Source organism: Pteropus medius, unplaced genomic scaffold, assembly GCF_902729225.1.
Source record: "Pteropus medius unplaced genomic scaffold, Ma_sr-lr_union100, whole genome shotgun sequence".
NCBI classification, from domain to species: domain Eukaryota; kingdom Metazoa; phylum Chordata; class Mammalia; order Chiroptera; family Pteropodidae; genus Pteropus; species Pteropus medius.
Window position 1 is genome coordinate 11,442,650 of NW_024342473.1, and position 26,172 is coordinate 11,468,821.

General features: G+C 36.1%; 2 protein-coding genes across 13 annotated transcripts in view; one reads left to right on the forward strand and one right to left on the reverse strand.

The window, feature by feature from the left end:
• IQCH (IQ motif containing H) overlaps positions 1-20,825 on the reverse strand; it is a 172,258-nt gene extending 151,433 nt beyond the window's left edge. The window contains exons 1-4 of one of the 3 annotated variants that reach the window (XM_039865223.1): positions 20,665-20,797; positions 13,840-13,962; positions 12,399-12,493; positions 3,802-3,913 (exon numbers count right to left, since the gene is read on the reverse strand). In XM_039865223.1, the coding sequence (XP_039721157.1) occupies positions 3,802-3,913; positions 12,399-12,493; positions 13,840-13,962; positions 20,665-20,715 (381 nt within the window). In that variant the 5' untranslated portion in view covers positions 20,716-20,797. Of the gene's footprint in view, positions 1-3,801; positions 3,914-12,398; positions 12,494-13,839; positions 13,963-20,664 lie in introns of all 3 variants that reach the window. The other 2 variants (XM_039865224.1, XM_039865225.1) reach the window with 2 other exon arrangements.
• Positions 20,826-20,899: 74 nt separating this feature from the next.
• AAGAB (alpha and gamma adaptin binding protein) overlaps positions 20,900-26,172 on the forward strand; it is a 50,765-nt gene continuing 45,492 nt past the window's right edge. For 9 of the 10 annotated variants that reach the window (XR_005653356.1, XR_005653357.1, XR_005653358.1 and 6 more), the window contains exon 1: positions 20,900-21,058. Coding sequence is in view for 6 of the 10 variants with exons in the window: in XM_039865230.1 (XP_039721164.1) it covers positions 20,986-21,058 (73 nt within the window). In the remaining 4 variants the exon portion in view is untranslated. The remainder of the gene's footprint in view (positions 21,059-26,172) is intronic. The other variant, XM_039865234.1, reaches the window with a different exon arrangement.

Genomic DNA, 26,172 nt, shown 5'->3' on the forward strand with positions numbered 1-26,172 from the left:
CTTTCCCCAGCTTTTCTCTCACTAACTAATACACTATATATTTACTTTTCAAATTGTTTTTTGTGTTCCTGATGTCTACCCCACACTCACAGAATGTAAGCTCCATGAGAACAGAGGAGTTTGGCTGATGCCTAAAATAGTGCCTGGTACGTATTAGGTACATAATAGAGGTTGGCCAGTATTCATCAACAAATCATAAGAAGAATTAACACTTATATAGTACTCACCACATATGGGGCACTGTTATAAAGCAATTACATATGTTAACTCATTTATCCTTACAATGGCCCTATGATAGGTACGTACTATCATTATGTCCATCATGGGTGAGGAACTGAGGCACAGAGAGGTTAAGTGACTTGCCATGGTACGGGTAGTAAGTGGTAGAGTAAGGATGTGAACCCATACTTCTAATAATTATGTTGTTATCTATTGAGAGCCTACTCCAGGCTAGGCACTATCTAGGTACTAGTTATAGCAATGAACAGAGTCTCTCTGCTTTAAGTTAATAGAGATTTAAGAAATAAAATAATCAAATGCAATGGACAAATCTTAGCCGATCCAGGTTTGGATAAAAGAGCAGTAGGAGCCATTTGGGGGATAATTGGGGAAATATGAATATAAGCCAGGTATTATATTCAAGAATTATTGTTAATTTTTTTAGGTATGATAATAGTATTGTGGGTAAGTAGGAATACGCTCATTTTTAAAGATGCATGTTAAAGCATTAAGAGATGAAATAGTCATTAGGTCTATATTTTAAAACGCTTCAACAAAAAGTAGGTTAACAATTGTTAAATCTAAGTGAAAGAGAAATGGTTATTCATATACTATTCTTGGTTTGTGTGAACATTGCCATAGATAAAAAGATTTTTAAGAAGTCATGGAAAAGGAAAAAAATGCTTTTAAAAAAGTCACTGCTCTCGTGGAGCTTACATTCTAATGAGAAAACAGAGCTCACAGTGGTTGGCTCATTACAGGCCTTCTCTTCTCCCCACTCTACTCTGTAAAATCCAACTGCCATCTCATCAACAAAATTTCCACCCTGATGTTAAGTGAGGTATAACTCACAGTGAAAATCTGTGAAGCAACCCTTAGTTGTCGGGATTTTTTCCTTCTTTGATCTCTCAACATATTCTTCCTAATGTCAAAACTTTAATTTTGATCAAATTTTGAAAATTACTTTCTCAATTAGATCACAATTCACAAAATTAAAGATTCTTCCCATCTAAGACACAGGTGTTGTACATGGCTACATCATACTAGACACAATATTTTTTTGTTCGACTGATAAAGCTTCCATTTTATAAAATTAATATAGGAAATAACTCTCAAGCAATAAGATGGCTTTATTTTCCCTACTCTACAAATATTCCAACAATATCACACTTCTTCTGGTCCTTTGAGCTAAACAGTTAAATTTCTATTTTGAAATTGCCTTCAGACTCAGCTTGCCAGACACAACAAAGAAATCAAATATTCTCTTGATCTATAAGTTTTTTTTCCTTCTCTTCCTCCCTCCGCCTTATCTTTGGTTGTTTTTAATTCAAACCCTTAACTGTTATGAATACATGTGCCCAAGGTGCCCCAAAAAGGAGCTGGGCTGGTGTTGACTGGGAGCTAAGTTATGTTATATTATAAAGAAAAGCCATCAGAATATGGCTTTTTCAAATGTAAAAGAAAATTAATAAACAATTCCTAATTATAATTCTTAATTACAATTGAGCGACTCTTAACTTTGTCTTTTAAGTTTTTTTGGGGTGAGATGAAATTCCAAAAACAGCTATTCACTTTGGAGAAAGAGAGTTTACAGAAGCAACGGGGTTTTACCTAGTTTAAAAGGTTGGCAGTGGGCAATTAAAAGTGGTAATATCCCAGTTGGATTTTACAACTACTTAATAATACAAGCTTTTAAGTTGGTGTGGTAGGCTTGCCAGAACAGCTGGCAAAACAGCACTATTTGTCATTGACTTTACAATGCAAAATTAGGGATATCTTTTGTGTCAGCAGTTATGCACTTTTAAGCAGATGTCATTTATATTAGAAATAAAACAACAATAGGGATCCAGGCCTTGGAGGTAAAATCAGGATGGGAAACAGTCCTTGCCCCTTTCTAAATGAAGCTCACTCATGTTCACAACACTTAAAAGAACCCAGGGTTATGCACTCTCAGCACATAAGATTCCTCATCTTTATAATCATTTATCAGGATTCAAAAAACTTTTGGGAAAATAAATATCTGGCCACAGTTTTATTTTGTTCTGGAATAACAATAGCAACTATACATTCCACACCAGTCCTAACTTCAGATATCTTATTTCTTGTTTTTATAAACCGGAGATCTCCAATCTTCCACTGTGGACCAACCATGGCCCTTCTGAGACTCCTGGCAAAATAATAAAAATCTAACTGAAGTAGATACTTAATAGTAAGGAAGATGAGAAGTTTAAGCTCCATGTACCACAACATTCCCTTTTATCTTCATCAAAGCCTTCATTATTACCTGGTATTTTCTTATCGATAGTCCGCCTCCCCCCATCTAGAATGTAAACTCTATGAGACCAGGGACCAGGCCTGAATTCTTCATCCCAGTCTTTGGCATGCAGTAAGTACTCCAGAGAAAATGGATGAACAAACCTAACATAGCAAGTACAATGACAAAAGTCGGAGCAGGCTGCTTTGGGAGTGCAGAGGAGCCTGGACTGATATTTTACATGGGGATGAGAAATCACTGTGGTGGTTTCATTTATTCATTCAACAAACATTTATTGAGAGTCCCCTGGCATTATATAGCTGTGAACAAACTAACATGGATCTTGTTCTCATTAAGCTTATAATTTAGTGGATGATGGACATTTAAAAAAAATTATATAGCTCGATATCTAATTTCAAATTGTGGCAAGTATGATGAAGGAAGAATATAGGCTAATATAAACGGTTATAAAAAGGGTACCATGTGTTGGCTGCACAACTCCAAATATACTAAAAACCGGGGAATCAAATGCTTTTTAAAAGGGTGAATGTTATGGTATACAAGTTATAAAGCTATTAAGAAGGGTACCACAGTGGTTAAGAGGATGACTCTGTATCCCTACCTTTCTAGGTTCACAATCCTAGCTCTGATGCTTACTAGCTATGCTGTTTTGGCCAATTTCTTTAACATTCTATACCTTAGTTTCTTCATTAATAAAATGAAGATAATAATAATGCTTCCTACTAGGATTGTTCTGAAGGTTAAACAAGTTAGTATTCCCAAAGCACTGACAAGAATACCTGTCAGTGTACTGAGGTGAGTTATTACTAGTTTTGGGGAGTTAGGCGAGGGATCAGGAATCAAAGGAGGCAAAGTCAGGAACCTCTTGAGCTCTATTCCTTGCCACCTGGAAACTTTCCTTCTAGGGCTCTGTTTAAAAATTTGAAGGCATCTTCTTTTGATTTATTGTGCTTTCTGAAGAAAGAACTTTTGTCATAGAAATTGACAATGCCATGAATGTATCTGAAAAAACAGTGATATGTTTTCTCATTTAGACATAAAGCAAGTATCCTACCTTTACTCTTAAAATTTTTTCTAACAGCTTTATTGAGATATAATTCTATACCTTAAATTTACCCTTGTCAAGTGTATAATTCAATGGTGTTTACTAGATTCACAGAGTTGTGCGGCTATCACCGCTCTCTAATTCCAGTACATTTTCATCATCCCCAAAGAAACTCGACATTCATTAGAGGTCACTCCCCATTGCCCCCACTTCAAGCAACCACTAATCCACCCTCTGTCTCTATGGATTTCTCTATTACTACCTTTATTCTTGGAAAGTCGTGTGGAAATGTATGACGCTGGGATTGCCAAAGTTTACCCTCAGATTCCAGGGGGAAAATAAATGTTTTCTGATCGATTACAGCTGGAAGCAACCTAAGAGGGAGTGGGGGAGAATTTAAAATCAAATTTGCTATCTTAAAAGCTTCGCAACTTATAATTTAAAAATAATGTGTCCTAGTTAAATTAGATTTTACAGAAAAGGCTATTTGTAATGATAAAAATTATATCAATCTTTAACATTTCTACCACTATAAAACTGCAGTTGTTTATTAAGCATAAGAACTTCCAAGTCTGATGAAAACCATTAAAGCATAAATAGAGAGCTCTATCTCTGGCTGAATTTATATGACTTAAAGTTGACAGAATTATTACACTATAAAATATCTGTTGGTAAAGGGAAATACAATATGCTCTATTTTGTTTAATAAAATCAAATCACAGGATAGTCAATGTTAAATATATTCAAAATGCTGGTCCCTAAGCAGTTCACACTTACATTCTTTAAACCTCTACTATTTTATATAATTGCAGAGACTTAAGGATCAAAGGTGGTTAAAAGTCTTCCTTATTAACCAATGGGTAGTTCCATGGGAGAGCAATGCAAAACAAAATAAAGTTGTAAGAATGAGTATATGTATATCTTAAAATTTATAGTTTGAAAGCAGGTTCCAGTTCTTTAAAATGACCAACATAATTAAGATCAATAAAACTCAACCACCAGTGACTCAATCTCTTGATTCTACTGTGATGCCCACTTTTATTAAGCTATCATTAAAGAGCAATGTATAGACTTCTGGTTTCACTCTAACATATAAAGAGCTTAGACGTTATCACTCCCAACTTTACAAGAAGAAAAAAGGTAAACAAACCAAAAAACAGCTCTCCTAGGATCCATAAGAGAATTTAGATCACAGGGAGAACCGCTCTCTTGAAAACTGGAGAGAGAAAGAGAGAGACAGATAAAATTCAAGAGCAGAAGCCTGCTGCTGGAGCCAGCACTGGCAAAAGCACTTAAACTCCAATTGAGGAGCCACTGGAGGCTCAATGCAGACTAGCTTGAGATTTAAAAACTTTGAGGGGCCAAGTCTTAGGGGAACCCCATATTTTCATGAGTTTACCTCCAATGGCTCCACCTCATTCTCACAGCAAAGGTCAGAGGCAAAATCCCCTCTTGTTACTGACAGGGAGAAGGAAAAAGAAACCATTTCAATATACTCTCAGAGAGTTCTGTTCTTTGTTCTCTGTAACGAAGGTAGGCTCTCAAAGAAAACTATTTTACCAAAGCCTAATCTGACCTGAAGAAGGGCAATGAGCTAACTCCAGCCCCCTCTAGCCATCCTGTCTCACCTAAGGGGGGAAATGCTGAGAAAAACTTGTGAAGGTAACAGTCCATGGGTACAGACCCACTAAAAGACTGAGACCTAACCATAGGATTATCAAATGCTTCCCCCCGACATACTGCACCTATAGAGCTTCTATATAAAGAGGACTACAAAGGAAAGAACTGCAAGGCTCAGACTCTATTTAGGAAGGAGTTTCTAGGGAAACCCAAAGACAACAAGGGAGACAAAACAGACAGTGGAGGAAATTAAAGCCTCAGACACCTACGGTTACAGCAAACAGTAAACACAGCAAAACTCTGAGCCAGATGAAGGCCCACTTACCTCAGTTCCTATTGCTTAATACATCAATAAAAAATGACAAGTCATGCTAAAAGTTAAGAAAATAACATTCTGAAGAGACAAAGCAAGCATCAGAATCAAATTTTGATATAATAGAGATTTTGGAATTATCAGACCAGGAATTTAAGCTAACTATGACTAATATGCTAAGGGCTCAAATGGCAAAAGTGAACAACATATAAGAACAGATGGTTAATATAAATGGAGAGATGGACATTGTAAGAAAAAAACAAAACAAAAGAAAATGCTAGAAATCAAAAATATTGTAAGAAATAAAGAATGCCTTTGATGGGCTTATCAATAAATTGGATATGGCCAATGAAAGAATCAGTGAGCTTTAAGAAATGTCAATATAAAGTCCAAAACTGAAATGCAAAGAGAAAAAAGAATGAACAAAACAGAACAGAATATTTAGGAACTGTGGGACAATTATAAAAGGCATAACATTCATATAGCAAGAATACCAGAGAAAGAAGAAAGGATCAGAAGAAATATTTGAGTGATAATGGCTGAAAATGTTCCAAAACTAATGACAGACACTAAACCACATGTGGATCCAGGAAGCTCAGAGACTACTAAGTGGGATAAATGCCTAAAAAACTATACCGAGACATGTCATATTCAAACTATTGAACCAAAGACAAAAGAAAATCTTGAAAGAAGATAGAGGAAAAAAATAACTTACCTATGGAAGATCAAGGATAAGAATTATATTGAACTTCTCTTCATAAATCATGCAAGCAAGATGAGACTAGAGTGAAATATTTGAAGTGAGGAAAGAAAACACCACTAACCTGGAATTCTATATCCACTAAAATTAACTTTCAAAAGTGAAGGGGAACTAAAGATGCCCTCAAACAAAAACTGAGAGAATTTGTCACCAGAGACCTGTCTTGCAAGAACTGTTAAAAAAAAATTCTTCGGAGAAAAGGAAAATAATGCAGGTCACTTATGAGGCAAAAAAGAAAATCCGGGGGACTCACCACCATGTTCTTCCTGTGTCCCAAGGTCCCTAACTGGTTTACTTCCTTCTCTCCACCCTCCAAAGTCTTCTTAGATTTGTCTTATGTATAATGTCCTGGGTTTTTAGATGTGCTTAGCAGAAGGAATATAGTATATCTGCACCATCTTCCTAGAAATGAAATTCTTAGTATACATTTTATGAAGACTCTTACTTCCATGGATGATGTATTTGGAAGTGAATTTGAATTGAAATATAATGTTGTATACTTCTTCCTGCCCCCCTCAACATATACTGTGAGAATCTTTCCATATCATTAAAACTTCTTGGACAACATCGATTGGTATTAGATATAACATTGAAATGATCAAACTTATACAGAGATTCTTGAATATTGTTCTTTATTTCCTAGGATAAATTCCTAGAGGTACAACTATAAATTAAAACATAATTTTAAAAAATCTCACATATGTTGGAAAATTACCTTTAAGAACTTAGTGCTGATACCAGTAGTATTAAGATATGTCAATCCTGCCGCCCACTCATGAGCACTGAGTATTAGCCTGGTTTAAATGATCTGTTTTGCTAATTTGTAAAGAAAAAGTAGTAATATATTGTTTAATTTACATTTTTCTTGTTTACTGGTGAGATTAAACATTTTAAATATGTTCAATATTTTTAATATTTTTCAAATATTTACTCATTTCTTGCATTTCTCTTTCAATGCTCTTTTGTCTATGTCAAGTTTTTTATTGTTAAGAGCTCTTTGTATTTAAGAATATTAGTAATTTTTGTGTCATATCTGCTGCAAATGATTTTCTAGTTATTTTTTTACTTTATGATATTTTTTAAATTTATTTTTTTGTTTTAAAATTTTCAAACCCACAGAAAAACAGAAAGATCACTGACTATTTGAATACTCTTCACCTAGATTACCAAATGTTAACATCTCATTACCTGTGCTTCATCTCTCTCTGTGACTAGAATGTAATCATATTCTCTGTAAATGGGATTTGTGTACTACTTTGTAAATAACCCAGAAGAGATTGGCTCCAAGGTACTTTAATAACTGAGTGAAAATGTACCCTCTAATCTACCTTCCCCATTTAACAGAAACCGTTTCTTCCCCTATGTTTCTCACTATTATTTGTTTCGTTCTTGTTTTTTCCCCCGCTCAAACACTAGCACAACAGAATATAAAGTGAAGATTTCTTTGCAGTTCTGATAGTGTTGGTACAGATGGTAGTCACCCTCCTAGTGTCAATAAGCAAAACGTGGTCATTAAGAACAGTGTGAACAGATATCACAAGCAATAAAATCTGTGAAAGCCGGCAATGATAAGAGAAAGAACCACACTTTGACACAGAAGAAGAATCATTGCCAAAGTGGAGATAATAGTGAAAACCTATTTTGAAAACAACACGAAAGCATTTTGAGCTCTTTGGAGAAAATATGCCACTTTTGATAATGTCCTTCTCATTATTTTCTGAATGACTGCTAGGAAAATCTTGTACTTGCTGGCATCTATTATTATCACTTTGTGTACCTACTGGTTTTTGTTTCTACTAGACAAAACTACCAGATTTTCCCTTGAGCAATACTTGCTAAAAATGAAAACTGTCTTTCGTGAAAATTAGGCTTCCTGTCTTTCAGGCAGCTCTGGTGTAGAAGGTTATAGATTGTAGACATTTGACTGAACTTAAATCTGGACCTCACCATTGATCACTTATATGACCTGGGACTGGTGGGAGCCTCAGTTTTCACATCTTTAATAGGAAAGGGTAATTATTTACCTCATGGGTTAAAAAAATCCACTGCAAATTGTCGTGTTATAAAAATATTGATGAGGATGAAATTCATGATAATGATGATAATAAGGATGATGATTATTGTATGTCTGTTCTAAATCATTTTTAAAGGTATATCCAGGGATAGTAGTCATTTGGAACGAACTCTCCCAATTTCCTAGGTTTCCATGGATGGAATGAAACCCCATGTATCTGAACAATGTTGATTCTCATTTACTCATAGCAACTGTTCTCTGCTGTCAAAGGAGCAACAGAGATCTACAGTCCTTATTAAATGCCACCCTTCTCAGAAGGAGTTGCTTTTGGCCTCTGACACTCCATCAGACTCACATTGGCAGTCCTACCATTCTGACTGCCAGGCCCCACTTTTGGCTCAATCCCAGTGCCGGAGGCTTACTCCTTCATAGCATCTGGGTAGAAGAGTTTCCAAGACCAGGCTCTTGATCATACAAAGGTAGATCCTCTACGTGGCCAAAGTATATTGATTCTGGGGAGTCCTGCTTGCCCAACGGATTCCAAGCATGCATTGTCTACATTGGGAATACCAAGAGTGTTTGTTAAAATGCAGACTTTGGGACCCCATCTTTGAGCCAGTGAAAGATGATCGCAAACCACAGTTTAAGAGCTATCACTCTTGACTTGTGGTCTCTCAAGTAGTGTGCCCACATTATAGATGACACACAAGACATTGCCATTGGTCATGTGAAGGGAGTATAAGAATTTCTATTTACATAAAATAAAAACAATATAAAAGAAATTACTTTGTATTTGTCACTGGATCCCTCAATAGTTAGTTATGTCACTGGCAGTTCTGGAGGCCCCATAAGAGTGGAAGCTCCAAACCATAAAGGCATGAGCTATGAGTCTGGCATTGGCATATTTGCTTTCAAAGTATTAGAATGTACTGCACCTCTCTCATGCAGTGAGTTCATGGATTATATTATTTAGTGTTAACTAAACTGAACCTGAAACTGAAAAAAATGGACAGGTATCTTTAAAAGATATTTACAAAAAACCATATGGTATTTTGGAAGATAATAATAGCAAGCGTTAATGAAAAATAAGAAAATGACAAAACCGACAATTTTACTTCTAACATGAGCTTTTCTTCAGCCACATTCAAAAGTAAAAATTATGGTAGCCCAATTGAATTTGTGAAAAGTCAGCCCCCCCAAAAAACTCCAAACTTAAAGATCATCCAAAAGACTAATTGAAATATGGACTTACATCTAACCAGCATCAATGCTGAATCTCGCCTCAGTGCAGATTATTTGAGATATTTGCTACAGTCAGTATTTGAGATATTTGCTACAGTCAGTATAAAGTCACCATGATTAACAAGATTAAATAAGTAAAACATAATTAATAACCTTTTTAAGCAAGAGAATAAAATTTTGTGCTGCTAATGAAGTAAAAATAAACGAAGTAAAATTATTTTAAAGTATTCATTTCATCTTCATTTCATTAAAAAATTTCTATGTTGGTATATTTTATAATCACTCTATATGATAAGTATGTAATTTATAAATAAATAAATATAAAAGTCTTATGGATGCTTGCCCAAATTCTTTGACCAATGGCCATGTGGGATAAAAAGCCAGGTCCAGCATCTGTCCCAGCTTAAAACTGCATGAAGCTAAATCTTTTCTCTAACCTGATCAACATTGAGACTAAGCAACCTGTTCCTCAGTGAGTCATGTCATTCATAATGAAAAACACACTCTTTACTTGGATATTATAAGGACTTTGTCATGGAACCTCACAAGAAAAATGCAATGAACTGGCCAGTCCTGCTCTTCCCAGGCATGAGACCCTGAAGGAATTCTGCATTCTGTTTACTGCTTTGCATATAATCTCCCAGCAGGTCATAGACTCTGAATCCAAGTCTATTCATGACAGTCTCTTGGGGCACACCTGTAAGTGCAGGACCAGGTGTGACTATCTGCCTGGGAAAATGTCAGTCACAGGCAATGGTCTCTGATATCCTGGGTCTCCCATTTTCCATTTCCATCAACTGCTGCTGCTTCTCTTCCTCCCTGAGTCACTCCTTGTGACTTACACTTTGACCCCCAGGGTCTGCCTCACGCCTGTTTACTTTGAAAACTTAGTTTGGACTTTGCTCCAGTTTATGACCTTGAGCCATCTTATTCAGTTTTCAAATTGCAGGCCACATCAGCACCCACATTCACAGCTATGATGGAGATGCTCCTGCCATCTTAAGGCTCATATAAACTTACCAGGCTTCCCATCTTCCTGATAGAAGGCCTCTTGATTACATTATTATATTAAGTAGGAAAGATAGGATTCAAGGACCACTTTTGGGAGACAGTTCATGCCCCAATTAATGTCTTCCTTAATTCTTCTAGACCCTAATAACAGCCAAGGGCCCTCACTGAAAAGGGAGAATTGTATTAAAAAAAAGGTCTCTGCCAGAACTTTTCTGTTTGCTGCAATTGCTACCTAGTTTGCTCTTTTCAGATATCATAACCTACACATCTACAGCCAGTGCTCACTGCTCTTTGTCAAGATGAGAGAGCAAAGAGAAAGCTGGAGACAGGAGAAGCTTTCACCATTAGAGTTGGTGAAAACTCTCTTCTGTTAACTTTCCCACCCCCTCCATTCTGAGGCTTTCTTACTTGCTGTTTGCATGTTTTATCTTTTGGCCGCACACCTTCTCCACCTACTACAGATCTCCTAGCTGCCATCTATATAGGCCTCCACTAACCTCCAATATTTTCTTCTCCAAGAATCTCTTTTATTATCTTCCTTACAGTTTCCTCATTTTAAAACATTATATATTTTAACCTATTTACAGGTCACATTTTTATTCCCAAATTTAAAAGTCAAAAATATAAATGACTGAAAACTAGACCGGGGAAGGGTGGCCCCTACCAAGAGATGATGGATGTCTGTGGCACTACCTTCATGTGGGGGAAAGGGGACAGGTGCAATGTAACTCTGTTCCCACTACTGAGTGCTAGGACTTGTCTTCATCTACAGATTTCCACAATTCTTTTGCATTATTTCTTAAACTTGACCTCACTGTCTGATATTATTCACTGATGCTTGATACAGCAGGTCCTCAGATAACATTTTGTCCAATGTTGTTTTATTATAGCATTGATGAGAAAATAAAAACTGATTCTCGGGCAGGGCCTCTGTTTGTGCGGAGTTTGCACGTTCTCCCCACGTCTGCGTGAGTTTTCTCCAGTCTGCGGTTTTCTCCCACGTTACGTGAGTTAGTGTGTCTAAATTTGTCCTAGTCTCAATGGGTGTGGGTGTGAGTGGCCCTGTGATGGAAGGGCATCCTGTCCGGGGTGTGTTCCGCCTAGCACCCTGAGGTGCTTGGATAGGCTGTGGCCACCGGTGACCCTGAACTGGAATGAGCAGGTTGGAAAATCACTATCTTTCTTGTTTTTATTACTCTTTCATAAATGTATATAGAGCTCACATTTATCTCAATGTTTAATATTAGAAGTGTTTGGGTCTTTATTTAAAAGTTTGTGATGCTTTTGTGACCAGAAATATACTGTAGATACTTAAATCTTCTTTATATCAATTAGCATATGTTAAAATTGTTTTCACTGTTGTATGTCTTTGCTTCGCTTAAAGTTGTAGTTTCTAAAAACCTATAAATGTTAAGTGAGGACTTACTGTATATATTTACAGTGCAAATAAGAGCCACAGATTTTTTAAGCTTAGTACAAAACCTTAATCTACAAGCAATGAAATTCAGGAGGCTGATGTGTAAGACTCTCTAAGGTGAGGCAAGGTCATTTCTCTTTAACTCAATTCTAATTTTAATAAATCATTTCTTAGAAAGTATTTCATAATGAAGATTTCAAGTAAGTTTAATTTTTATTTCTTTATGCTGTATATCAAAATTACCTTTATAATAAATCACATATGCTAAAAACTGTAAAGAAAGAGCTATGTGATCCAAATAGCATAAAAACTGATTTGCATTAAAATATTTCCTTTAGAAGTTGAATTTTGGATACATTTTACGAAAAATAAAAAAACAGAATGAATATGAAAAGAGCCAGAAAATTTTGCAGTCATCTCACCTGAGTGAGAAGTTATTTTTTTGTACTTATTTTAGATCCTAAAATGGCTATTCTACTTACCATTTGGAAGTGTGAGGGGTATATGACTTATCATCATTAACAGGAGTCGTTAACACACGATTGCTTACAACATTTAAATACTTCTCAATGTGAATCTGTTACAGAAAAGTTAAAGTTTAGGCCATTATAGTGGACTTAAGATACCCAGCTAATTTACTTCATTTCATTAGGTTAACACTCTGAATCGTGTAATTAAGCCAAAAGACACAACATGCTATGTATTTATTATATGCCTAAGGTATAATTAGGGATCTCAAGGCCAAATTACTTTATCCCAAAAAGCATAATAAAAATTGAAACTCAAAGCTTAAGTGACCTGTAGCACTCTTCACAAATGAAATTATGCTCAATAGTCAGTAAGTCGCTTAGCCATGTAAATTTATTAGGCAATAGAGACATGGAGAAATGTCTTTCTCTTACAGGGACCTCAAGCAAGCATCTGAGGGAAGAATTTGGCCTTCAGGTAACAGATTATTTAAAATGGCCAACCAGAAGACTCCAGCTGGTTCCAGACCTCTTACCATCAGGTAATATAAGATAATGGGATGCTAGTTTGATGAGGCTACAAAATAAATCACATCTCTCACAGCCTCAGGAGCTAAGCGATAAAGCTGATAGGACAGTAGTGAAAGTCTGAGGCAAAAGCAAAGATACTGGCAGAGGTCTAGAAGATGGAGATGGTCCTTATTTGGACCCCTGTGCTAATACATTTTTATTTTAGTTTATAAGATATAACATTATTATAACATTAGTGTCAGGTATATAACATAATGGTTTGAGATATGTATATATTACGAAATGATCACCATGATAACTAGTTAGTTAACATCTACCTAATTAGTCTAGTTAATATCTACCACATCAGTTACAAAAGTTTTTCTTGTGATGAGAACTTTTAAGACCAAATCTCTTTGAAACTTTCAAATATACAATACAATATTTTAAACTATAGACATCATGCTGTACATTACACCCTCAGGACTTATTTTTTTTTTAATTAATGGAAGTCTGAATATTTAAGCTATTTAGGAAAAGTCAACTGTTATTCTTTTAGAATCCCAGTGAATCCAATAGGCACTCTCTACAATGTATTGGTATGAATCCTTTTTGGTCAGGCATATTGTTGGACTGATAGTGATTATTTTTTAAATTCTAAACTCTTTTTATCAAACCGCATTTTAGTGGTTATCACTGCATAGTCTTACATTATCAATATATTAAATTCTTTACAAAAGATGACAGGATATAAATCAATCAATCAGTTAATAATCATCATCATTATCAGTAAAAAAAAAAAAGGAACAGAATGAGAAAGTTGATGACCACTCCAAATCCACCTGTTATAGGAATACACAGGGTCCTATGAGAACCACAATTCTCTTCTTCTAGAGGAATCTTTGTCTCCTCCTGATACTTTATTTAATATTAAAGTTCTACTTACTCTTAACCCCATTTCAGTCCTTTTGATTGCTGTTTCAAGATTCTGAATGTCTAGTGTTGCTCCTCCTTCCTCGAGTGGGAATTTTGCTAATTTCTCCTTTAATTGATAAAGGTCTTCGTGGACCTGTATGTATAAAAAATATGAAATATTACAAGAATATATACACAGTCCACCTAAAACATTTATTTTAAAGGTTTCCAATTTGCTTGACTTGCTAGAGACAATAAAGTTGATTTTATGGTGTTCATTGAAAAGAACTGTGTTTATGGTTCTAAGGTATTCTTTATTAAAATATTCCATTATTGTCTTTCAGATTTTGAAAAGCTAAGCTTTCATACAATTTTCTATTTTTCTTTCCCCATTAAAAAATCCAAACTAAAATTGCAACTCAAATGGTTTCTGCTCTCTCAGATGGTAAAGCACTTGAGTCAGTAATGATAAGTTTGTACGAAATTCTGATTTCTACTAATTGGTTAAAAGGTAAGAAAACTTCCAGTAGAGAGGTTCTTGTGAAAGCCATGCTTGGTTTTCTGTTCTAGCTGGATCGTCCCCATGAACTGCTCTGAAGAAGCAGTTCTGTAGGTGTCTGGCCTTTATTTTATTTTATGTAGTCAGAAAAGATCCATGAAGAAAAAGCAACATATGTTATTACGTTAACATTTTCCTTCAATTTGTCTTTTCCTTAGAAATGATAAATCTCTCTCCAATGTCAAACATCCTCACCATAAAACAGGTACTATGAAATTAGCACAAGATTCTCTGTGCATTCATATTAGAAACCAAACTTCAAAAGATAAATACAGATGGCACCAATTATTGTATGGGCTGCTGCCACAAGAAAAACATTTTGTTATGCAAGTTTATGAGCCCAACACCTGTTTCAGCAATAGTCACACCAATAACAATCTGCAGACTGGGTTGCTAAAGGCATTTTGAAATGGTTACCTTTCTCTGTTAGTCTAATTGGACTTACACATTGATCCAGCCTATGTTATTGATTACTCTCGAATATCCCCACTGAGCCAGATATTCAAAATATCAGAATTTGCATCTTTTCACTGATGGGCATCACAGTCTGGCAGACACATCTGGTCATTTGTACTCTGCACAAATTGTCATGTAAAGCCTTCAGGGCTCACAGATTGAGATTTGAACACACCTACTGCTTGCTTGTAGGCACTAAGGTGAAGATGTACTTCTTTCAATTGTTTTGTCCAAATTACTGCTGCAAGCTGATTTATCATCTATTGTCTAAAAACGTTTAGAAAGTACAAAGAGGCAGTTCAAGGGCAAGACCCACTTCCAGACCCCTTTGAGTGAACTAAATTTTCCTCTTGTAGTTCTAGTATTGTAGCTTCATGTATCATTCTGTAATTATGCCTGTCAAGTGCTAGAAGGAGTGAAAACCCCACTGGATTACTATCAGGGAACCAAAGGTCTGGCTTCTTCATTTGCCTCATGTGGTCAAATTATACTTCTTGGTGGAGTCATGAGATAATATGTATAGGTCTAGTAATAGTAAGAATCAGTAAAAGGTAGATGAACATAATTTCTTGTTCTATCACTAGTCACACAATGTCCATATATACCATCCACATTTTGTCTAGTTTCTTCACCAAGAAAAAAAAAAGGTTCTATTTCATAGAGTTGTTGAATGAAAATGAAGTCATGCATGTGATGAATGAATATAGGTTTTGGAACCAGACAGATATAAATAAGAATCCTATTTTCTCCCTTACTAAACTGAGCGTGGCAAATTCACCTACCTTTTTAGAGCCTTAGTGTTCTTATCTATAAAATGGAGATAAATAGCTACCTCTCAGAATAGTGGCAAGAATAAAATGAGTTAAAGTATGTAAAGTGCGTTATATACGGTCGGCCACATAGAAGGGCATTGAACTAATGTTAATTCTCCTCTTCTGAATTGTAAAACCTAGTGAAACTCCTTGCACTGGCACCTAGTAAATGTTCACTAATTTGAATTGCTATCTTAATCTTTCTCAAGAGCTTTTCACTTTACTTTTCTTGCCAGAACGTTTCTTCTCCCCTCTTAATAACCGCACATTTATTTGTACAATTGCAATAGAGACAAGTACTATAGAAAATTTTTCAACATACTAGAGTAGGAAAAGAGATTAAGTTTTACATCTCTGTTCGTTCTTCGAATAAATCTAATCCACCAAATGAAATTTTACATGTTACTTCTCATCTCTTTGATCATTAAATGCATTGCTTTCCATACATTTCTTACTCGGAGGAAGATTATCATTTTAACAGTTTGGGAACAGGGTTGCTTAATAAGAAGCTCTTGAAATATTTAATGAAGTAAAGATCTGCTCTAGAATTTAAAAGAGCCAAGCAGCCAGACTCCATATTGTCAAAAGCAGTCTCATAATTCCATTTTATTCATTTTTGCTAAAGATAGAGTTGGCTGAGTCATTCTCATCACTCCTCAATTCATTTTTATGGTTTATGCTCCTGGCAAACTAGACAGAGGGATTGGTAAGAAAAACAGTGATAATGTCAAAGTGTTAGTTAGCTCCAATATTTCCAGAGTTGGTGTTAACATACCACTGTTGGATTTTTGAAATATGATATCCAAAACCAATTAAAAAGCTAATTTTGATAGCAAGACTAGGTAATTCTTGTTGCACAAACATATGTTTAATATTTGGGTCAAGTAAGCATTTATAAAGATATATTAAAAAGGTACCACATTTTTATTCATAAAGTATAAAAACAAAGCCTCTAAGAGTGACTAATAAAAGAAAGCATTTGGAAACATCCTAGAATCACAGCCACACTTCTTCAAGACTGTTTCACAAACACACCATTACCTGTTTAAGATTTATCACCTTGGTGGGCAAGTTACTTTATCTCTTTGTACCTTGGTTTCTTCTTCTGTAAACTGGGGATAAAATAATACTTGCCTAACAGAATTGAGAAAATCTAAAGCTCTTAGCACAGTGTCTGGCTCTCAATAAATGTTGGCTACTATTTTAATTGTAATAATGATTATTATTGCCATAGTAAAAATCTCACTATTCTGATTAGTTGAGGAAAGATCCAGCTAAAATCATAAAAAAATCTGAATTTAGACTTAAAAGTGAAAGAAGTTAAAAGTAGTTAACAAAATGCTGCCTAGTAGAACTCTATGTGGAGATAATACTCCTATTTCCTGAACCAAAACAGAAAACATGGACTTTAACATATGATCTGACAATGCGACAGAATATTCACAACCAGAACTATCCTGGAAAATCTAAATATCTAAGGTACATGTTTTCATCATAAGTCGCACAGAGTTTATAATTAGAGGACTGATTATTTGTATTTAAAGATTTTTCTCTTAAGTATTTTAGATATTTTATCAAAATATTACTTTTACTATCAATTTGTATCTTCTATTATGTTTTCTAAATTATAGTAAATATTAGCCCAACTCCATTCATTTTTAATAGAACATAAATTACTGGAAAATGAATTAATGAGTAGATCATTATCCAATCATCCAGGATAAAATGGGCCCAATCCTGTACTAAGTAAAGTGGAATATTCAAAAAATTAGTTTGTAACAGAGAAATAAGGCATACCTTGTTTGCCAATGGCAACACCCATAAAGTTCTAGTTAAGAATGGAGAAGTCCTGGTTTAAAAGACAGGCTAAAATTAATTTTCCCTTTCTTCCAGCAACTTAAAGAACAGATTAATCTTCAAAAGACACAGAAATGTACACAAAACTAAGTTATATTAAACAGTAAGAGACCAGAGCAAATGATAACTAGTATTTATTGAGTATTATACTTTATGTTACCTTATATGTTAATCCTTTAAAACTCTTACGAGGGAGTTCATATTATTATAGCCATTTTATACTTGAAGGAATCTGAGGTTTAAAGTGGTTAAGTAATCTGTGCAAGGTAGCACAGCTGGTTAATTGGTGGAACTATTCAAATCCAGGCAGTCTGAATCCAGAGCCTTTATGCCTAACCATTAACCAGCACATGCATAATATCTACCCATATACAAAAACATACAAAGCTAGAGGTTGGTGAAAAGTCAGTGGAAAAGTCAGAGTTTAAATATCCAGAGGAACAAAAAGAGCCAAGACAAGACTTCCTTTTTATACCAGGATTGATGGATTGAAAACACTTGGGAAGATTGCTTGCATTTTCTACGTATATGGGTTTACCCACAATATTTATGTTTGGTCAATTTCCTTTCTATAAGATGAAATAACCACAGTACTTATCTGAGAGCCTTGTCGTAAGGGTTAAATGAATTAAAAATATATACAGCAGAGAACTGTGCATGAAACCTAGTAAAAAAACGATGTTAGCTTTGATTATTGTGATTTTTCTTTGAAATTGTATTACGGTTTATATTTTACAATACAATTTAAATAGTAACTCTCAAACTTGAGCATTCATCAGAGTTGTCTGAAAGGCTTGTGAAAAATAGATCGCTTTGCCCCATTCCCAGAACTTCTGATTTAGCAGGTCTGGAGTGGGGGCTGAGAATTTGCATTTCTCACAAGTTCTCAATTGGTGCTGATGATGCTGGTCCTTAGATCACATTTTGAGAACTGGTCTAAGAGTTGCTTAATAAGCTATATCTGATTTAGACTCTACTAGTCTCTCTCTCTCCTCTCTCTCTCTCTCTCTCTCTCTCTCTCTCTCTCTCTCTATATATATATATATATATATATACATACCTATATATACACACACACACAAACACACACACACACACACACACATATATATATATAATGTTGACAGAAACAATTTGACTGCCTACGCTAATGGTGAAGGAAGTCTACAATAAAGAGAAATTATATAGCTTTGGAGAAATTTAATCGATTTATTTAGAGAGGGATCTAAACTAAGCTATATTTCCTACAGAAGAGAAAACTGAGGCCTGGAAGGGGAATTGACTAGCCCAAAGTTACCTACCTAGAAAAATGTGATTGCTAGGGTCGGACCTCAGTGTTCTGACTCCCAATCACGTGTTCTTTCCACTAGAGGTACTGTTTATTGGTAGCCTGTTTGAAGGAAAGAAATCACAGCCCCAGGCAGAAGTAGAATCCACGTTACATGTCTGAAAATGGTGCTGTATGCTCACAAATACTCAGGACTCAGTGGGAAGTAGGAAAGGTCTTCCACATATTCTATATATTACTGGGGAGAATTTTACATTGTATCTAGAGATCGGCCTCAATAATCAGATTAACATGGGGGCTCTCTCTCTACACAGCCTCTACTTAAAATAATTCCTTAAGCAAGTAGGGGTGCGAATCAGCATGGTTATGACTGTTCTTAGCTCTTCTGTTCTATTTTACAATTTGACAACAGACATTGATAGTGTAATGTTGTATTCTAGATCAAACAGCTACTTTTGAATCCCACTCTGAAGTGAAAATGCTTCTGCCTTTTCAGTCAATACATTTTTCTACACTATTCCAAACCACAAGGGGAGCAGCCCTAGGAAGAAGAATTATCTCAAGGGAAAGTGTGAAATTAGGCATGAGAATTCTCCCCAGAATCTGGTCTCTTTTTTAGAGTTGTCCCAGGTCTGGAGAAATTGAGACACTAAAGAGAAACTTAATTGTTTCTGTAGTCAAATAAAGTATACTGTGGGGAAGAACTGACTGTTTCTGGATAAGAGGCTCCATTAGTGTTCCAATTGTTTGGAGTCTGTAAAATGGGCCCTGGATTTGGAAGGGGGTGTGTAGTGACTAATTAACCTTATCTAAAGAGAGGTCTGGCCTTTGCCCTTAGATACAGGGAGGTGATCTCTAATCTAAAATGTCCTGCTTGGTAGGAGTGTCTTTGCTTGGAGGCTTTGGCCATTGTAGATTTGAGTGAGAGTCCTAACAGAGTGACCTTAGGCAAATTATAGTCATATGGAATTAAATATACGAGTTAAAAGTGATGATATATGTAGAAACATTTTTCAACTACAATAGGTAAATGTGGGAAAAAAATGGTTTTACTAGTTCAGAAAAATCTTAGTGGAACCATTACAAACTGTGTTATATTGGAGAAGTTAAGACTTTCTGGATATTTCCCCCTTCAGATTAGAAAAAATTATTCCCCTGCTTTTTAAATTTGTCATATTTTTATATTCGAAACTTTAACTTCATTTGCAACCCAAATTACCATTAATATATTTTCCTATATGTGTTTTCCCAAGCAAGGTGCTTTTCTTTTAGTGAGATAATTGACATAACATACTAGTTTCAGGTGTACAACATAATTTCATATTTGTATGTATTGGAAAATAATCACATTAGATCTAGTTAACATCCATCACCACACAGTTATTTTTTTCTTGTAATGAGCAGTTAAGATTTACTCTTGGCAACTTTCAAATATATAATACAGCATTATTAATTATAGTCACCATGCCATACACTACATGCCCAGGACTTATCTGCAAGGGAGTTTTAGATCCAAAAAACTGGGTGCTTAAGAAAAGCAGTTCACACCACCTCCCCAACATGTCTGTATCATTCCCACTCCCCTATATCTTGGTTTTAAGTGTCTCAGAACCTAATGTTTTAAAATAGTGCCTCAATGTACAGTGGAGTGTTCCAAAGTAAAGGTTATGGGGTGAGGTGGTCTAGAAGTTTTAACAGAGGCAGCATGATCATGCTCCTGGCACGCAACGTCCAGGGCATGGGCACTGGAAGTGTGGTAGGCTCATGAGCCAGGTGAGGGTTGGCATATTTGGCAGCTCTCTGGAGGCAGTTTGGGGGCGGCACTGCTGGGCTCGTTCAGAAGTGTCTTAGCTAGGCAGAGCCTGGCGGGGCCCAGTTCCCCACCTGGATTAAGATGGTTCCGATTGGGTCGTAGTTTTCTGTACCCTGAGCCATGGCTAGGACCTGGGAGGGCTACCTCCTCCCAGAGTCCGGGTGTGCAGGAGCAGAAACCTCCTGCGGAGGGAGCTGGTCCCCATGGCAACACCACACGCGGCCCGGCCTGTCCTACGCCGGGAGCGGAAGAGGGGGGTGAGGGAGGAGTCAGGGTAGCCCGGCCATTCCGAGAACGCTCCCTTCCTGGCTCATCCCCCCTGCGCGTCGGCAGCCGTGGTGCAGCCCAAGGCGGAAGCGGCTTCCTGACGGAACCGGCTCACGAGCGTCGTTATGGCTGCGGGCATCCCCTGTGCTCTAATCACCAGCTGCTCCTCCACCTTCACCGGAGACCGGCTGGTCCAACGTAAGTAGCTAGGCTCCTGGACCGACCACCCAGCTTCTGGAACTCCGGCGGGCGACAGCCTCAGCACCGCGGCTTCCCTCTGGGCCTTAGTCCCCGCCGCGGGCCTAAGGCCCCTTGTGTGCCCCTCAGATTCGATGAAGGTGCCCTGTCCCCGCAGGTGTTTGCACTAGCTTTCACACTCGTTCCTTTTCTGTCTTCTTGGGCCACTGTTGCAGTTCTTCCTGCTTTTTCGGTAAAGTAAGAGTAATCCCTGTCCCGCGCAGTCCACAGGTTTTTGCGGGAATCCTCCGAAGGCAGTCTCGAAATTGTACGGAGTTACGCGAGTGTAAGTGCAGGAATTTAGATTTTTGTTGCTATCCCTGCTTCTGAGATAGTTTGTTTCCCCTTGACTATTTTAATGTATATATTATAAGACTTGTTAGCCTTCTCCCCGCCACTCCAGTTAATTCACTGCCTTGCTTCTCTACTGAGACGTAGGCTCTCCACCAACGTTAGTATTACTGTGCCTAGTCCCGTTGCCTCTGGACCTTCATAATGACCAACAAACTAAGTAATTCTGAAAAGAAACCGTAGGCGAGGAGACCAGTGTACTAAAGAGGGCATAGGACTGGGTGGTAGGCACTTCTACTAAAGGATTCTGGAAAGTCGATCATAACTCAGGACTCCTGTTTTTAACGTGTGGCCTCGAGTCAGAGCGCTGTTCTCAGTTGAAAGTTAAGCACAATTAACCTTTGCTCTCCAGTTTCTTATCTGTAAAATGGTGATAATTTTCTCAGGATTGTTGCGCTTAACTCAGAGACTGGCACATTCAAATTTGTATAATACGTATATTTACATAAAATATAGTTTATATATAACACTTTATATGTAATTTTTGTTCTGATATTTTTTATTTAACCTAATAAATTGGTTCCCATCATTTATTACATCTAGTGAACGTATCAGAATTTGCTTAAGATTTTTGGCGTATTTAACTTTCCAAAAGAATTACAGTTGACCCTTGAACAACACGGGTTTGAACTGCCTGGGTTTAGTTATATGTGGTTTTTTTTTCAATAAATACTATAAATGTATTTTCTCTTCCTTATGATTTTCTTAACATTTTTTCTCTAGCTTTATTGTAAGAATACAGTATATAATACAAGTAACATAAAATATGTGTTAATTATCTGAAACATGTTAGCGGTAAGGCTATATGTTACATAGAGTTGGCCCATAGTAATACTGTTTTTCTTCAAAGTGTAATGGCATCATTGTGAGAAAATTAATTCCATAAAATGATCCACTTTATATGGATACCTCTTTGATAACTCAAAATACCTCTTTGATAACTCAAAAGCCAGCTTTTTTGTTCTTTAAAATTAGATGACCTTTCCTTTATGATTCCATTAATGTTATATAGTGAAAAATAAGAGCAAATAGTGAACCGATTACTTGAGTAGGAAAAAGTGAACTGTAAAAGAGCTTTATCTTTTCCAGGTTAATGAGTAGGCTCATGGTAATGGTATTGGAATGCAGCATTTGCTGAGCATTCATTACGTTTTACCATAATTAAAGATTGAATCAAATTAATTACAAATTGAGTCTAATTTTGGCATAAGAGATGGAGACTACCTTAATAAATGACTTTTGTCAGGTGTTCAGTGGTATTAGGCCATAGTATGATTTTGAATTGAAATCTGATCTTTTTTGGGGAAGGGTTTCATTCCATGCATCAGGAAGAGGAGCTTTTATGGGTTCTCTGGTTTCTCTTTCCTTTGACATTTGGTCCATTTTACTGCTTTTAGCCAGTCAACAATGGAAAATATTTCATAACCAAATAAGCAAGTTTGTTAAAAATATACATTAAATAAAAATCCATAGCCCTCTACTATGGATAAAATGCATGCATGGACTTTGTGAGAAACTCTTCATTTTGTCACTCAAGAATCTTATTTACAGTATTCTGGGTGGATGTCTGGCATCAGATAAAAGGGGCATTACAGACTTACAGTGTAGACGTTTAAAGGAAAATGAAGGCTCAGGACTCTTGAGCGACTTGTGCAAGGCTATATGTGGTGTGAGAGCAGATGTTTGTACTTCAAGGCCAGACCTCTTCCCACTTCACTTATATGAACATTTACTTTTATTCGGGAGAATTGTATTCTGATATATATTAAGCACAGAGCTAGTCTCTGTGCCAGTTACTGTAACTGAAATAATGACTGAAGTACTATTCCTGCCCTCAAGAGGGATATAGTGAAAGTGTGTGCTTCACCTGTGAAAATAATAAAATGTCGATACCTAAGTTTTAACTTCTTACTCTACTTGCTTGGAAGGAACTTTAGATAGAAAAGTCCTTGGAGACTTGTTTGGTTTTAAAGTACGTTATGCCAACTCAGCAACTGTATGCCATTCAGGTTCTACATCTTAACATTTGGAGCCAAATTCTTTTAATGAAATGTGGGAATTTGGAGATCTTATATCAAGCACTTCTATGTATATCAGTACTCTTCCAGGACATGTTTTTATGTTGTTTAATTTGGTTCTTATTTCCCTGTGAAGTTATAAAGTCAGTTCTCTCCATTTTATAAATGAAGAATTCAGGGCTTGAAAATACTAACTGACTTGCCCAAAGTGTTCAAGTAATAAGTGCTGGAGCATAGATTCACATTCAGAATTTGTATGCATGGGGCATGTGAATGAAATGTTTTGGAATTCCTTAGCAATCAGAACTATTTAAGGTGTCATTGGAGTGAGAAATGGTAGAGAAGATTAACCCTAAAATAAGGTATTAAAATAATTACACAGGCAAAGCTAGTCATCATTTATGACATTGCTTCTTTGGGAAACATTCATTCTTCTGCAAGACTGAGAGTTTGTTTCTAGGTCTGTCAGAGTCCTATACTTACAAAAGGATCTTAAAGTAATTTACTGGGGCAAACATTCTTATTTTGTAGACGGGGACTGTTGCGCAGCTTAGCCAACATTATCTCGCAAGGGAATAGGGATAAGAGCTTGGGTCTTTAATTTGTATTTTTCTGTAGCTGTTTTATGAGATATTCTAAGTGGAGCCTTTAGTTTACTCTGGAAGTAAGTAATTTTGCTTAAGCAAAGTTGCTTATTTTGTTGTGGTAGGAGGACTCTGCTTTTGATTGGATTGTATATCTCCAAGAATTTATTTTCTTCAAAGGAAGAAAGATTGGGCCATCAAGATCTACCAAATGAGCCTAGAGTTGTCACTACAGAGTGATTCAGTAAGTGGTCAGTGATTTCAACTGGTTATGGGGGTGGTGGTACTTTGGTTTGTTTTTAGTTATGACAGTACATTTAAATTTTTTCATTTAACATTAAAAGAAGGCTTAGATTTTTATCTTTATTAAAAGAAGAATGGTAAGTCATCACCTACGGTGGAGGGAAATATTAAATACAAGTTCATATTCCCTCCAGACCCAAAGGGACTCAAAAAGCACATATTGTTTTCCAGGTAAGCTGCTTAAAGTTATTGTGTGTGTGTGTGTGTGTGTGTGTGGTGGTGTGTGGTGTGTGTGTGGTGTGTGTCTGTGTGTCTGTGTGAAATTAAAGCCCAAAGAAATTGTGATTTTCTAGGTTTTCAGCTCAAAAGTTGAGGAGTCAAAATTCAAGTATTCAATGTAGAGCTAGGGAGATGAGAAATTACAGTAGAAGGTTTTACTACTAAAATGAGAATTTTTTGGCTTATAATAAGTTTATACTTTTTCTTTTATGGTAGTTGGAGCCTTCGTACATAAACTATGATATATTTAATAATAAATTAAAATGCCTCTATTGATGCCCAATATACTTGCTTACTTGTGGAGTAGGGAATTTGACTTTTTGTGTTCTAAAACTTGAAGTTTTAGACTAATCCCTTCGTTGATGAGTTAAATGATTATAAGGTGTGTGTCTTCCTAATAAATGGCATTCCAGTAAATAGGAGTGGAGAGTAGGAGGAGAGACACCAGTGGAAGAGTATTAAGAATCAGCCCATGTTGCACAAAACCATTAGGGTTACAAATTTGTTGTATCATCATGGAAGATTGAGTATATCTAGACTCAGACCTTTACTTCAGGGCCATCTAACTGCTTGTTTTTATATAGAAAAGGTAAAAACACCTACAAAGTATGCACTGGTCATTTGGTTTAAACAACTTGCTGCTTTTTGACCTTTATAATTCCTCAACAAATAATGACACTCAGTAGCTAATGAAATCTGATGTAAAACCATTTTTTAAAAGTTAAAGTATGAAAATAATTTTGTTTTAAATATGCCTGGCAAGAATAATAATCTGGATATGACATTGTCTTTATGTTGGAGCAAGTGTACACAGATACCACAAACACATCTCTAATAATTACTTATCCAGGAAGCAAGATTGATGTAGTTGAAGACAGAATAGTTGTGAAACTCTAAAAGAGCCTTTATATTTTAGGTTCAGTAACAAATAACTTATTTAGGGTTTAATTTTCAACACAGACCTGAAGGCTGGTTGTACACAGAGGTGGGGAAAAGTATTATTGTGCTTGGGTCAAATCAGTATGCTCAGAGCAAGAAAATGTATGTTCATTTGGTAATGCAGAGTACTGTTAATGCTGACAGAATTCCCATTCTGTCTGAATTTTGCTGGAGTCGTTCAGGATTTTCGTGGGGGAAAATATGTGAATTGAGCCTTGAGTGCTACGCTCTTCCTCGCTGACTTTAAGCAAGTTAACTTTTTCATTCCACAGATATTTACTGAGTGTCTTTACATCTGCAATCAATATTCTAAGTATCTCAAACATTGCCTCAGTCACCTAGTTCATAAGTTAAATGAGGGTGTTATCTTCCAGCTTACACTATTTTTTTAGCCGCTTTATTGAAGTATAATTTAGATACCATAAAATCCACCCGTTTTAAGGGTAGACCATTTCTATCCTAGAAGGAAACCTTGTGTCTGTTTGTAGTCACTCCCCATTCACACCCCCAGCTCTAGGCAGCCACTAATGTACTTTCCATCTTCACAAATTTGCCTTTTTTTGAATATTTTATATAAAAGAAATCATATAATATGTGGTCTCTTGTGTTTGGCTTCTTTTACTTAGCTTAATGTTTTTGAGATTCATCCATGTTGATTGTG